General features: G+C 33.7%; 1 protein-coding gene across 3 annotated transcripts in view; it reads left to right on the top strand.

Moving 5' to 3' along the window:
* Positions 1-14,220, top strand: part of Esp (Epidermal stripes and patches) — a 43,702-nt gene extending 29,482 nt beyond the window's left edge. For all 3 annotated transcript variants that reach the window (XM_090104867.1, XM_090104865.1, XM_090104866.1), the window contains exons 3-9: positions 5,408-5,510; positions 6,077-6,599; positions 6,676-6,856; positions 7,160-7,489; positions 8,204-8,344; positions 10,201-10,346; positions 10,668-14,220. In XM_090104867.1, coding sequence (XP_089960993.1) covers positions 5,408-5,510; positions 6,077-6,599; positions 6,676-6,856; positions 7,160-7,489; positions 8,204-8,344; positions 10,201-10,346; positions 10,668-11,039 — 1,796 coding nt within the window. In that variant the 3' untranslated portion in view covers positions 11,040-14,220. The remainder of the gene's footprint in view (positions 1-5,407; positions 5,511-6,076; positions 6,600-6,675; positions 6,857-7,159; positions 7,490-8,203; positions 8,345-10,200; positions 10,347-10,667) is intronic.
* The last annotated feature ends 2,191 nt before the right edge of the window (positions 14,221-16,411 follow it).

The raw sequence follows: 16,411 nt of genomic DNA, 5'->3' as shown, positions 1-16,411 counted from the left end.
TTAAGTCTTTTTATAAAATAGAAGTTCCATGAACTATTCGTTGCAACATACTGGCTAGGCGACAAAAAATGATTAAGGATAATATCCTATTATTATATATACATATTATATTATATGTATATATTATTCCATTTCCATACTGTCTGACAATTACGGTTTACGGTTAAAAATATTTATTTACTTCTCGCCAAAATCTCGCATTTTATTACCCTTATTTGGGATACATAAATTGTTGAAATCCAGTAAGGATTGGACTTCAGTTTACGGCATAATAAAATCTGAGAATGTTGTTAGAGGTCGGGATGATTTTACATACCTTATACTTACATGTCCTTGCGATTCGAATTGTAATTCGTTATTCATTGGGAGCAATCTTTTAAATTACCCTTGTTTTATTTGTTTATCCACTTGTGAAAGTAAAATGTATTACATTTCAGTGGTATTTGAAACACATGTTAGTTGTATGCGCCTAAGGATCTCTTTATTTTTTTTTAAGCGAAGTTTTATAATATTTTAGTTCATGAGATTTCAATTTGATTTAAGTTCATAAAGCAGGTAAAAACGATATATTCATAGTTATCTTTTGATTCACAGTAGCTAAAGAAGGATGACTTGTTTTAATTTGTACAAAATATTAATCCATTGTAACATTTATTTACTTGAGTACACAAAAAGGGACGAAAGATAAATGACATGCGCCTAAATTCTAAAATATTTACCTTTCAAATCCTTTCAAAGTTAATTGCTGACTCGTAAATATTTAATTACTAAGAGAAACAGGATTAAAAGATAATTAGGTAGGTGTTAATTATACACCTTTCTGTGTATTTGTATTTACTTGACATTTACGCTAAAATGTTCATTGTTTAATTATTCCTAGAAGAATAACGGGATTTCTATATTTAGATGGTTTACGGCTTACCTAACAATTAAAAATTCAGACGTACGTACAGTTGATGACTCCTAAAAATGTTTGTTATAACTGTTGTTTATTTCCGTGTTTTGAATACATTTGGTGGAGTTTTATTCTATTTTTATATGACGTTTCTAATTAAATTTGTTTTTATATTATTTAATTTTTGCGCTATCCATATTCTTCTCACATTTCCTTTCCTACCAGATTGCCTGGCAGAGATTGCTGTGTAGCAATAAGGCCGCCTATTTTGCAAAATTTTTGTACCTCATTAGTTTGTACTACATTTCCTACATTGTTTTGTACAATAAAGTGTTATAAATAAATAAATAAACTAGGGATGTAACGATACCGATACAGATACCGATATATCGGCCGATATATCGGCAAGCCGATATATCGGTATCGCCGATAATAAATCAACCGATACCGATATTTTTTTATTAAATTCTTTCTTTTCTTTTATGTTTTTGCATTGTATTCATTCATATTGTTTTATTTCTGTTTCTGTAATAGTGTTAAGGAAGAGCGGAAGCTCCTGACACAAGCATTTTATTTGCTTACTAGGAGTGTTCCAATCACAAATTTGTTTATGTAAAGGAAAGAAATAAATAATTTTGATTTTTTTTATTTTTTAACGTGATAACGTTTTTAAAATCGTTTTAGTCGGGTGACATGTTCATAAACTTGTGTCACACCAAAACCTCACGAGCGCGATCGCAGGTATAACGAGAGAGAGACGGACCGATCTCCCGTTTCATCTCGAGTACCTTAATCGCCAGATTTAATAATTATTTTTTAGCTTTTTACTTGACTAAAAGTACGTTATCAGATTATACTTGACTATAGGGACGCAAAAGGACTATAACTGCTTTATGATATGCTTTCATATAACGATTCCAATGGAAATCCTTACCTTATTTGCAGTTACTCGCCCTTAACGCTTTTTTAGTTAAGTAATTTTATTTAGGAAAAATTCTAATAACACTTTTTTGCTTAGCTACAAAGTAGCTAACCCTCATTTTTTATCTAAAAGGCAGTTATCCGATTCTGGTGATGCATCAGTTTTGAGGATGAGAGTGATGATGAAATAATGTCGCTCCCAAGCAGAGTACCGATTGTTTTTGATTCTCTTTTACAAGACGTATTGTTTCTGATCAGGTTTACTAAGTTTTAAACAATCTAGCAGCTAAATTACGGAAAATATAACAAGTCAAAGTTACGAAAATTTGGTAGGTAATGGTTACGACAATGCAAACTTTCAATCGTACTTCTCTGTTTAGACTCTGATTTGTCTCTGTAACCAAGAAAGAGAAGAAAGACAGTCTGTACTATTTAATTTTTAAAACTATTTATTAATTATGTAATTTACCCCTTGGGTGGAATTAGTAATCGACTGTCAAGCAATGTACTAGAGATGGTGATACAAAAATTGTTAGGAGTACACTACCTTTGACCCGCTGACGGGGAGTCCATTTTGCAACTATTGCTATTTTTTCTTATCTTTATATGTATTAGATTATTAAGATTTGTATTTTTTACATTGTAGCAAATAAAAAGTTTTCTACCTCCTGCTATTTTCCACATATTCTGGTAAGTATATTATATTTTCTGAATGTGGATGAAAGAGTCTTCTAATCATTTGATAAGCGGTTCTACATTATTTATTAAGAGCATCCCACATGTAAGAGCTTGAAGCCCTATTGAAACCAGGGTGTATTTTTTCAAAAACCTTGTGCACAAGTCTTAATTTTTTTTTCAGGAAACGATTTATGTTTACATTGTTTGTGGTTCTATATGTACTCACATATCCGTGACTCGTATGATGGCTTCGCAGAAGAATATTTATAAAATAACGTTAAAATTGCAATTCCAAATGAATATACGGTTCTAAAAAAGAAAAGCGAGAAGATTTATCTCAATCTTAACCCCTTAATGAAATAAACGTGAACATGACAAGAAAAAAAAGGTTAATTTTATCGAAAACTTAAAAGAGTCATTTAGTAAAAGAGTTTAAAATACTTGTTACTCACAATAAGACGCTAAAACCATTAATTTAGATAGTGTTTAAATCCTTAATACTTAAACCTAAAAGCTTTTGATCCTTTTCCTTTCCATTGGTTGACCTAGAGGATGTAATTCCCGAGAGCAAAGCCTCAGACAGCAGCAAATTTTTAACATTAGTAAGATTAAAATTTAGTACAACTATATAGAATCATAGTACAAAAGCATCCAAAAGCCCTTAAACGCTGATTATAAAGTTTTTGAAATTTCAATTAAAACGAAAGTCATATAAGCTTAAAAGTAGTTATAGTAGCTTAACGACGTTTTAGGTAAGCATTTTATTACTTAATAAAAAAAAATCACAAAATGAAAATAAAAATACTAAATTACTTAGCTAAAAAGTCGCTATGGTATGTGAACGGCCGTCTTTTCCAGTAAATAGTTAAAATTTTCAGATTATATGCTGAACTAAACGAGAAAAAGTGAATTTAAAAATAAATTATAACAGTTTCTGGGTAAAAACTAATATTTATATGTGGGAATAGGATAAAATATTAAGATGTATTTCATAATTATATGTCTGTATAATGTATAATATAATTAAATGTCGATCGATGTATCTCACAATAATTATTGTGTCATAATTTTTAAGAAATAACGATTTCCGTGTTTTTTGCCATTTACTCGAAACTCACTTCCTTTCTAGTTAAAGGACGGCAGAATAGTAAACTTTTATTAGGTACTGATTGTATGTGTATTACTTAAAGTTTAACTGACTTCGTAAAATAATAATACTAAAATAAATGGTTTTGTTGTTTTTTGATTTGGCATTTTTATTTAAAAGAATACGATTAACAGTTGCCTCTGTTAAATGTTGGTAACTTTTTATGCATAATTCACTATTTATTTTTCTACCAAGCCATCGATATCGGTATCGGTATCGGTATCGCCGATACATTACTACAAATATCGGTATCGGTATCGTATCGGCAAAATCATGTATCGTTACATCCCTATAAATAAACCTTCATAAACTACTTTATAATATGATTTTAATAAACATTAATCGAAATTAAATTTAACTATTATTGACCAAATAATTTTGTGCTATTTCAAATGCAGTATTAATAGTAGACCTTTTAAATCGATGAAATACAAAAGAAAAAAAAAACTAGTTCAAAATAAACTAGATTTTGAATGTCAACTCAGAGCGTAGGACCTTCAGACATGTCACAATATATGACTTTATTTCCGTTTATCTAAAAAAAGTACCTATACATTGTCCACTGTCCAGTATTAATAAAATAAAACCGACAACTAAGCAATATTTCCAAGACGGGATGCGCAAATTTGCTTACGTACCTAAAAATTAATATTGCAATTTGAGACTTTAATAGTTAAAGTCATATACAGTGATGAATATAATCAAAGCACAGTATCCAATTTCTGGATAATACCTGGAATTAATTAGCATTATTCTAGGAACAGTCAAAGACCAAGCCGAAATGATGAAAACTAATACATATTTAAAAGTTGGATGTTGATTCTTTTTGCGACAATCTCTGCTCCAATTTTAATGAATTTTGGCATATGGATAGATTAGACCCTAGAGAAGAACATACTCTTTTTGCGAAATCAAACTTTGAGAGAGGTAAACAGAGGGAGGAAATTTGTAAGGGGAAAAACTTGTGTGTTATCATGTTTGAGCAAAGCCGCCGGCGGAAAGCTAATACCTTCATAACCATACGCAGTAAGTGGATAGGAAATGTCTCATAAAGGAAGAAATAAAAATTTATTACGCAATATTGAATGACACGTTTAGAAAAGCGTCGAAGCGCATTTATCGAGACAGCAATAATCTACGTTATTGGAAAAGTTCTTAGAGAACTCCTAAGTCCTGTACCACAAGTAATTCTGAACTACATTTCCATCTTCATTTAGCCGAGTTAAATCACTACAGATAGAATATTGAACTTGAACGTGTGACGATTGAGAGAATTACTCCTTATTTCTCGTACTTTCTAGATTTTTTCAACGTTACGTTTATAATAAACGAGTTATGTAACGTTGTTTATCTCTTGAGACCTTGGTACATGCATGCATGACTTATTGACATGTAATTTTCGGTGACCCTTCGATCTATTAATAAAATTAAAGTGGCCCTCATACTTTTTTGTGTTTATCGAATTATGTTAAACGCAATATGAATAAAACAACATAAATATTTCCCTTATTTGAAGTCAGCTATTCAAACCTTAGTAGCGAAATGAACAAATATTTTTTTATCCGCAAATATTAAATAGACGCTCAAACATATGTATTTTCTGTAACGTGGCTCATCGAACTGTAAGCTTACATTTGGTCTTTCGAGAACAATCATCAAATTCAGCGAGAAAATTAAAATTCGAATCTTTGTCTTTGTCCTAAAATGAACATGTATTGTTTATCAGTTTGCCAACATTCCTATCACTACTCATCAATATTTTTCAGTGTCCGACAGCGGAGCGGGTGAAGGGTGGCGGTCACACATAAAGCGACGGCTCAACCGCAAGACGCTCCACAAGAGAATACCGATCACCGCCTGGTTACCTCAGTAAGTACCCGGAAAATAGATCAATTTCCATTCACGGCATATTAGCTAATTATCCTGAAGTATTCAGATTGGTACTGCGTGATCTGCGCCCATTATGCTCCTAATTTGATTAGCTTCCGTGACTTGTTTTGATAATATGTATATTCGTTATGTTAGTTAGGTATTCTGTTTCATTATTAAGTTGTGAATTTACTGTTAATACTTTTCGCTCAATTGGTGATCGCCTCTTTAATTCCATATATTTTTATAATTTATAGAATACTTATTAATATCTTGAGTAAAATAATAAGTCAAACCTTTATGTCGTTAAACCTTGTATCGTTATCTTTTAATCTTAATCGAAAGTTAATCTGGTGTAGAAATTAAAGGAAATTGGTTTCCAGTAGTTAAGGGTATTGAAAGCACAAATATCGGTTAACAGACCGATAAAGATCAGTTATGATTATTATTGAAGGTAGATAGATAATGTTTCTACTCGTATTAGTATTTCAATTTCACAGTTGATCAATAAAGTCACATATAACTAATTTGTTTCTGGTATTACAAAAGAAATGTCTATATTCCAGTTACAATTTGGAAAAAGCAATAGGCGATCTCATAGCGGGTATCACAGTGGGTTTGACTGTAATCCCACAGTCTCTTGCCTACTCGAACATCGCTGGCTTGCCTCCACAATATGGTCTCTACGGTTCATTCTTGGGTTGCTTCATCTACATCTTCTTGGGCGGATGCCGAGCTGTTCCCGCCGGACCCACCGCTATCGCCTCTCTTCTAACATGGCAAGTCGCTGGAGGCGTCATAGAAAAAGCAATCCTACTGAATTTCCTCACTGGACTAATTGAACTACTGATGGGAGTGCTTGGACTTGGATTCCTGATCAACTTCGTATCAGGACCTGTGTCTTCTGGATTTACATCTGCAGTTGCATTGATGATTGCCACGTCGCAAGTCAAAGACTTGTTCGCTATAAACGTGAAGGGTACGACGTTCTTGCAACAATGGATATCAGTATTCAAGAATATTCACAGTGCGTCCTTATGGGATCCAATTCTTGGATTCAGTTGCATTGCGCTTCTACTTTCTATGAGGGTAAGTTGAAAAATTACGAAAATATAGTACTTTCAATGCTCTCGTCCATATGTTATAAACACGTTGTTATTTTCAGAAAATCGGTATGATCAAACTTGGAGAGAAGTCTTCAGATGGACCAAGCACTCGGCAGAAAGTGTTGACTAAATGTATGTGGTTACTCGGAACCTGCCGTAACGCCATCGTGGTGGTCCTCACTGGAGTCCTCGGCTTCTGGTTCGTTACTGCAAAGGGTGGCGCACCTTTCCGACTTATGGGTACGTAAGATTTACTACTTCTCTTCCGAATTCGTATGAATAAAGTAATAACATTGTCTTTTGTTTTTCAATGCGTTCGCCAGGTGAAGGTGTACCGGGCGGTTAGTAATGTAACACACGAACTCTTCATCACATCAATATCTATATTATTTTGATCTGTATTGTTATTTTTTCCATCTGTAGGAGTCGATCAACCATGCACGCTGGTATTCTTCATTGTTGCCTCTCATTACATTGCATTAATTATACATTATGTCACTGTTCTTTTATCATTTCGCTAGACTAATGGCAATGTTCTTGTAGGTGCCATACCCTCTGGAGTCCCAACACCGATGGTACCACCATTCAGCTACGTGAAATCAGATAACACCACGGTAGATTTCGTCGATATGGTCTCAGAAATGGGATCGGGTTTACTGGTGATCCCTTTGATAGTGCTGCTTGAAGACATTGCGATTTGCAAGGCGTTTTCTGGCGGGAAAACGATTGATGCGACTCAGGAGATGATCGCTCTAGGACTGATGAATGTCGGCAACTCGTTCATGCAGGCGTACCCCGGAGGAGGGTCGCTTGCACGTTCTGTAGTTTCTAACGGATCGGGAGTGAAGACTACGTTCAACGGACTTTACACTGGTAAGTTTCGATTATCCATACTAATATTATAAATGCGAAAGTAACTCTGTCTGTCTGTCTGTTACTCAATCACGCATTAACTACTTAACAAATTTGCATGAAATTTGGTATAGAGATATTTTGATACCCGAGAAAGGACATAGGCTACTTTTTATCCCGGGAAATAGGATAGGTTTTATCCCGGGAAATAGGATAGGGTTTATCCCGGAAATCCCACAGGAACGGAAACTATACGGGTTTTTCTTTGACTGCGCGGGCGAAGCTGCGGGTGGAAAGCTAGTTCAATATAAACGCACAATAAGTTCACACTGTTGCTACTAAAATTTTAAACTTTACGTATCACATGTGACAATAAGTTTCATTATAACTTTTATTAAAAATAACGTTCTAACCGCGTCACACACGGTGAAGATACTATATTATAATATTTTATGTTAAGATTTTCTAATATAAAATATTACAGTATCTTAAGGTATCCGGTATCAGCGTTTTGACCATCATTTTTCTTTTTGTCATTGCGTACTAAGACCCCTGTAGAACCGCCATCCTGTTACAAATGACCCGAAACACTGACACAAAATTTCGGGTATAGTATCTTCACCGTGTGTGACGCGCTTTACCCGTTTACATATTAAATTACAATTTCCTCTGCTCCAAAAACAAAGATTCACAAAAATTCATTTCTCTAATAAACGATTATTTTTATCTTTTCAGGTCTGATGGTGATCTTGGCCTTGCAGTTCTTCACGCAGTACTTCGAATTCATTCCAAAGGCGGCATTGGCTGCTGTCATCATCTCTGCTATTCTGTTTATGGTAGAATATGATGTCGTCAAGCCAATGTGGCGAGCCAAAAGTAAGTCATAATACTATTCTATAGATTATTATTAATTAATGTCAGTAACAATACCCTAATTCCCATGAAAATGTTGCAGAACAATAGGTCCTGATAAAATATGTATAACAAAGTAGTGTTCTCGCCTTTGTTATCGTTTTATAGTATTTTGTGATATTGCCACGAACTGCATTTTATGAACAACTAGCTTACCACCCGCGGCTTCGCCCGCTTTATCAAAAAACCTAATAAATTATATACTAAAACCTTCCTCTTGAATCACTCTATCTATTAAAAAAACCGCATCAAAATTCGTTGCGTAGTTTTAAAGATTTAAGCATACAAAGGGACATAGGGATAGAGAAAGCGACTTTGTTTTATACTATGTAGTGATATTAAATTTGACTGCAAATGAAACCAGATTCAGTAAGAGAACACAGACGCTGACGTTAATTTCCTTTGAAAATGTTTTTCTGGAGATTGTAATGATGTCTTTAGCATATAAGGATAAGTAGTACTTTTGATCATTTCCGCTCTTTTATAAACATAAAATAAAAAAATAAAATAAAAAGTTCATTTATTTGCCTTCACAACTTAAAGCTATTACAAACGAACTAAATATGTAATTATGTAGCATTTTCGTTGTGAAGGACTAGTGTCTGAAATAGGTCTGTGAAAGACCTGTAGTATAGATCACTAGCCCCCCTCGCGGATAGCACTACTAAATACACTAATAGTTTCAAGAACTAAATAATAAAGTATAATGGGAAGAGAAAAACAAAAAAGAACAGAACTTAATACTAATACTTATACTTAAAAAGGCTCTTAAAATATAGACCTATGCGTGACCAATGTGTTAGTGAATGTCTGCGTGTGTGTGTTTGTATGTATTTGTGCGCGTGTATATGTAAGTTTGTATGGGTGTGTGCCTGTGTGTGTCAGCGTGTGTGTTTAAGTGTCGGCGTGTGTGTGTGTGTGTGTGTGTGTGTGTGTGTGTGAATAACATAACTGGAACTATATGTTTTATCAACGTGATCTTTCATCATGTACCAATGACGACTATCTAAAGTTATGCATCTCACAACACACAATGTGCCATAATTCTCCGTAACAATACTTTAGTTGCGGTTTTCCATGAGGGAAAAAACCGCATTAGTAATGTTTCAGTACTTTCAAGATCTCGGCGTAAAATAATCTAGTAAACAGTTGAAAGTTAGGCTACCTATAGGCTATACTTTTTCAATAATTTCCCGTGAACTATAGAGGAAAATTTATGCAGTCGCGCTCATTTTCTTATCTCTCTACTAACACTTCAAGTGGCTATTTTGCATTCAATAGTTAAATTTATGGAGAAAAATAAATTTCGCATACATTTGAATTATTTTTATTTAGCTGAATAAACCTCGATTAAAGACATTATTTCGAGCTAAGAAGGCGTTGTAGCCTGTAGGATAACAATGAGAAAACTTATAATGATATGTCTTGAGGCTTTGCATAAAGCCGTAAGCTTAGAGTTAGTACTCAAGTTACAAGTAGCTTAGATCCTTTTAAAAGAAAGAACAGTACACCTTCTCAACTCTGTATTATCGTCATATTATTATTATTATTTTATATATATTTTTTGAATCATAATTTTTAACGCATGTAAATATATTTCTTTAATTCAAGATAAAACTTGACTGTCTTCATCAGTCTATATTTATATCTATTAGTTACTGGGTTTCCTGTCTGAGGGTTAAGGATTAATTTAGTCATTGATTTTATGATAAATATAAAATATTTAAATTTTTTAATCCGGCTTGAACCACTGAATCGTCTAAGCTCTTTAATATTTTCTACTAAGCAGAAATTATTAATTCTGTTTTTCATTATTTCAGAATTGGACCTCATTCCTGGACTAACGACCTTCGTTCTTTGCTTGGCTTTACCGATAGAGATGGGCATCCTTACTGGAGTTGTTGTCAACATTGTGTTTATCCTGTACCACGCTGCTAGACCCAAATTCTCCGTGGAAATGCTAAAAGTAAGCAATTTTACACATTAATAACTTCAGATAGCAAATAACAGTGAGTATGAAGGATTATTTTGTCGCTCAGAATAGAGTAAAATATACATCCATAATCTTCCTTAACATTGTAACCAATGCAATGTTGCTGTTGATAAATTCAAATAACTAATAAATTTCCTCATGCCAATGCCCTTTTATCGAAGTTAATTAAATTAAATTCTAATAATTATATTATACAGTGCTTACAGCAAATATTAATATTAGAATTTAGTTGCATATAATAATTATGAATTATCCATATGAAAATTAAATTTATATCCAAATGTTTATTTTCAGACCGACCAAGGCGTGGAATACCTAATGATAACCCCGGACCGCTGTCTCATGTTCCCGTCAGTGGACTACGTGCGGCGTCTCGTCACCAAGTGCGCGAGCGGCAACTCTGTGCCCGTCGTCATTGAGTGCACTCACATTTACAGCGCGGATTATACAGCTGCCAAATCCATTGAACAGCTAACAGCTGACTTCCACGCGAGACAACAACCCCTATACTTCTATAACGTAAAACCTTCGGTTTGCTCAATCTTCGAAGCCGTCGCTAAGCCGGAACACTTCGTCGTCTTCTATGAAGATGACGAACTTGACCGACTCTTTACAGCGGACGACAGAATTGCTCCAACAAAACCCGCCCTCCCCTTGAATGCTTAGTGATATAAGACTATATTTTTGGAACGAATTTGACGGTTATTGTGCCGTCGTGTAAATAGTTCGCCGAGTGAACCTCGAATTTATCGTGTATCGATGTAAAACTTTGTGATTGGATGACTAAGTGGCCGCCGGTTGACAAAATGAAATAGATTTTGTACCAATGTTCTATTTTTGGTAAACTATACCGTTTTAAATTAAAAAGCAGTAGTTTTCGGGCTAAACTATACAAATTGTTCCAGAAATTTTTCGAAGTCAAAACTGGTGGTCATTTTTGTTGGTCATTTTAGTCGCATAAACTGTAGATGCTCTATTTTAGTAATGTAAGGGTCGGGAGGTGTATGGCTGTGCAGCTGGACGTCCGCAACCATCAGTATTATATGCAACCGTGTGTGAACTGTACTCGAAACAATTGTTCTGCTTAATTTTCCGGATGTAGTCGATTTTGAGAATATATTGACTTAAATAGTTAACCAATCTTTGAGATCTTACCACATTTGAACAGACTTGTAAAGCTGTTAAATGTGTAACTTATGCTCAAAATTGTTTCTACAACACATATTGTTAGATTCTTCAGAGTTGTAGAATCTGTAGTTTCCATTTTTCCATTTGTTGTTTTCCATTCAATTAGAATTATATGATAATGATTAAACTTATTATGCTTTTTCCATAATACTTTCTCTGTTCCTCTTCAAACAGATACTAAAGAGGAACAGAGATACATTGTTTTCATATTTGCTATTTTGTTAATTATTCCGAAAAAAGCTTAACAAAATCAATATTCATGAACAGAGCCAGAACAATTCTCTCGCGTATATTGTTAGCATGAGAAAGAATGATTCGTGATGGTAAGACTACGACACAAACATCAAAGTTGCACGATTTTTTTTAAATAATTAAATGGAGTTATTTTGAATTCAACAATGCGATACTATTTTATAAATAGACCTTTTATTTAGCAATAATTTTAAAGATATGTATTTTGTGTCGTGGTCTTGTTGGCCAAGTAAAAAACGATCCGAAAAAGCGGACATGATTTCTACCTTCTAATTAATTATTACTGATCTGATTCTTTTACTACAAAACAATCTTTATATGAGTATTGAGTAGTTCTTTTTTTACAAATAATATGACGTATATATTGACTATTTTTCTACTGAACTTATCCTCGCATCGGATCGTATTTACTGAGCTTGTTGTTGAGGTTTAACCCCGTAAAGGTGTTTTTCCATCAATAGTGTACGAGGATTAAAGCGAGCAATGTGTTTGAAAAGAACCAATCATATCGCTTCATCTAATATCTAATATGTTTGTTACTCTTTCACGTAAAAACTACTGAACCGATTACAATGAAATTTAGCACACATATAGAGGGTAAAGTTATACAAGTGGATTAACACATAGGATAGTTTTTATCCCGGAAATCCCACGGGAACGGGAACTATGCGGGTTTTCCTTTGCAAACGCGGGCGAAGCCGCGGGCGGAAATCTAGTTTAGTATAAAGTTTGAAGCGATACTATTGGTTATTTATAAACACATTCGTCGCTACACATCCTCTCTCATTATTCGTGGATAAACACCCTAAAAGTTAGGTAAAAGTGTGTTTTCAGCTCAAATCTTGCGTAGGGTAACTGTGTTTACGGAACGGTATGATGTTAATCTTATTGACTAATAATTATTTTTATTTATTTGTATGTGTATCATGAATATATGAATATATTGTATATCGACGCGACGCATTTCAAATTAACGATTTCTCAGTAGAGTTAAAACAATAATGTGTCGTTCAGTAGCATAGAAAATAGAAGTGAATTGGTGTATTTTGATGCAAATCTCGATGTTGTTGTTCAGAAATAATTAATGATAAACGTAGATTATAAATGTGTGTCTACTTCAATCTTCTGCGTCGCGTCGACTCTTTAGCTTTAAGCAGATTTTGTGACGAATAATTATTGTTGAGAAAACGATATATTACTTTCTATTCACTTCTTGGAATTTTGAAAATCATGCAACACGATACATTGCTGCTAAGTAGACGCTTATCATTCGAACGTCATCAATGTATTCGCACAATTTCAATTACGATATCCGTAGATAAGTGTATTTAATATTTTTGATGCAAATGAATATGTACTTAATTCTAGTATTAATAGACATTATATTGACTCAATTAGGTTCTGCAAGATTTAAGCTGAACTGTCGATTAACCCCTAAGTTTCCGCATAGCGTTATTTTTTTAATAATGATTTAAGAGGACCCTAGGCGTCTCTCGCCATGTTGTGATTGTAGATTTTAAAATAAATTTAATTATTCTTATGTACTTATGCCATGAATTATTACGCCATGTCCTTAATATGACTATAATCGTGATACTTAAAGAATTGTTTAAGTAGTAGTTTATTTATGAATAGGTGTTTAGAGTACAAGTTAGTTTGTAGAGGAATTTAATATCATTCTACTTTAGAGACTAGGGGTCCAGTGCGTCGTGTGATTTGTGATAAATGCAAATGCATTCTTGTGTGAGTGTAAGCCTTGGAGTTATTTATATACGTATTATAATTTTTATAACGCAGTTCGATTTTTGGAAGAGTTCTACGTCAAAGAGTCGGTAGTTCACAAAAATGGGGACAGATGCTCAAGTTAAATTCAAATTTGATATACTGTTCTGTGGTCTCTTCGGGAAACTTTAGTGTAATATTTAGTTGTTTATAAAGCACCAGACCCTGTGAGGAAAATTAAAGAAAATTAATTAAATTCTACTTTGTAACCAGAATATCTTTAAGATGATTATAAAGTATAACAAAACGTATTTTCATAGTACAAAACATAGATTTATATTGAACAAATCATATCTCGATATAATTGTACCTATTTATAGAAATATGTATACTTATACAAACATGACAAATACATTTGCATGTCTTGATTGGTTCTTAGTGTGAGTGGTATAACGACGCACAAACCTCTTCTGAGACTCCATTATATATATGCATCTTGTGATCCATAATATATGTATGTTTAACAAATGGAAGTTAATAAAATTGATATTTTAAACAAATGCTTTAGATTAAAAAAATATATTTAAATATTTAAAATTGTGGTGCGGTTAAATAAAAATTAACTAATGTTTTCCCAGTTCCAAGAACAAAATAATTCTAATTAAACTCTTTGAGAGTTAGATGACTTGGTTGTTTTATTTACACCCCTTTAGATAAGTAAGTTGTTACGTAAATTGAATGAAAGTCAATACTATCAAATAAAAATTACTGAAACGTACCAGACAAGTTTTTTCAGTGTTAATTTTTAACAAGTTTGTACCAATGTGGTATATGATAAGTTTTATCTAGTTCATCTGAATTCCTAGTAACTACTACACGTAAAAACAAAGACGAAGTTGAATAAAAACTGAAATAAAAGCAAATGACGTCACGAAACTGAAACGACGCGACGCCTGCATATTATTTCATTCAGTTTTTAATTATCAAATGTATGTAAAAAGTAATTCTATCTGTGTGTCTGGTTCTTCTTCACGCCTCAACCACTGAACCGATTAGAATTGAAACTTGAATTTGTTCAAATATATATTAAAGTGAAACTTTTATTACATCGTCTCAAACTGTTTGGTCTGTGTAGCGCATGTCGCGTGTATCGCGGCTGCCGAGTAGGTATACCTACTCGGCAGCCGACCCCCTTTGCCCTTTGCCAGTTAACAAAACAAACTGACCTGTACGTTATACTAGCTCCGCTCCTGTTGGTCTTAGCGTTATATAGCCTATAGCCTTCCACGATTAATGGGCTATCTCACCGAAAAAATTTTTCAAATCGGACCAGTAGTTCCCGAGATAAGCGCGTTCAAACAAACAAACAAACTTCAGCTTTATAATATTAGTATAGTATAGATGGTACCTTTGAGTGCTTTCATATAGTAACAGGTCAATGCACATGGAAATTGAGCCTTCATTGTTCACTGACGTTGCACTTACGGCAAAATGGGATTGCGAATTTGATTTGAATTTGAATTTGCTGGATCAGCGGAAATGTAACGATGGATTGAATTTGCGAAATGATTGATTGGGAGTAAAATTACTTTTGAAAAAGTTTTGAATATAGGGCAATATTCTGAATTGTCTATGACTATAGCATAGTTTCTTCGAAAAAATATAATTTAGGCAGGCTAAAAATACATTAGAAACTTAGAATCTATTTCTATTTGATTTAAGTTTATTCAATTGCAACAGCTATATTATATTGTAGGAGTCTTGCAAACGAAATTGGGGTATTGAAAAATATTTATTTATTTGCTCTTTATGCTTAGAGCATATAGCAAGCTTTTATTTTTTAAGCTTTGATGCGGTATTATCACTATACAGGGTGTCCCACTGTTGGTATACTAAGCTCAAAGGAGGTTATAGTTTTGCATACGCTAAAAATACTAATAAAATTCCAGATGCAGTTTTTTTTTCAAATAGATGAATTCTTAAAACTCTATGTCTACACCCATAACAAGCAACCCGCCCAGCTTTCCTACCAGCACGTGACCTATCGTTTAAGATTATGTTTTCATAGACAGAATGCTCACATTAGCGAAGCGGTATATGCCGGCTGCGCGAAGCTAGAGAAGAAAACATGGATTTTCAGGAAAAATTTATCAAATTTTTTTTGATATAATCTTGTTGTTTAAGTATTTTTTACGGTATGAGTGTATGCTAAACTACAAGTCCCTTCGCGCTTAGTATACCAATAGTGGGACACCCTGTATAAAGTGATTTCTTAGACAATTCACGGTATATAATTAAAAAAAATGTTACACGTCAGCTGGAAATATTATATGTATCACTTGTATACCTAGCTAGTAGGTATACCTATTAGGTATTATTAGTCTGTGGTATCACATTACTCTATTTAAAAGAGTGGAAAAAACATTGCACAAAAGCGACTTTCCTTTTATCACGAGAATCCAGAACACGTTATCAGGCTTTATCGGCGTAATTAAAGCTTGCAGAGTAAAACAATAAGCCAGCAACTTTCTACGCAGTATTAAGGTCATAGTGTTTGAACAGTGCATACTCTTTCGTCATAGATGGTTCATTGACCGATGGATGCAGTTGCGTACAGGTGATACGTAATTTTTCATCTGTAGGTCAGCGTGAATGATAATGTTTTACATCTATACCTACTAATATTATAAAGCGGAAGAGTGTGTGTGTTTGTTTGAATGCGCTAATCTCTGGCACTACTGATCCGATTTGAAAAATTCTTTCGGTGTTAGATAGCCCATTCATCGAGGAAGGCTTTAGGCTATATTATATCATCGCGCTAAGCCCAACAGGAGCGGAGCACTGCGGGTAAAACCGCGGAGCACAGCTAGTAGTAT

The sequence above is a fragment of the Colias eurytheme genome, chromosome 8 (assembly GCF_061535395.1).
Source record: "Colias eurytheme isolate Ceu_HAF_F1 chromosome 8, ilColEury1 Martin Lab GWU primary, whole genome shotgun sequence".
Classification (NCBI taxonomy): Eukaryota; Metazoa; Arthropoda; class Insecta; order Lepidoptera; family Pieridae; genus Colias; species Colias eurytheme.
The sequence above is the reverse complement of the archived record's forward strand: the minus strand, read 5'-3'. Positions and strand labels throughout refer to the sequence as shown.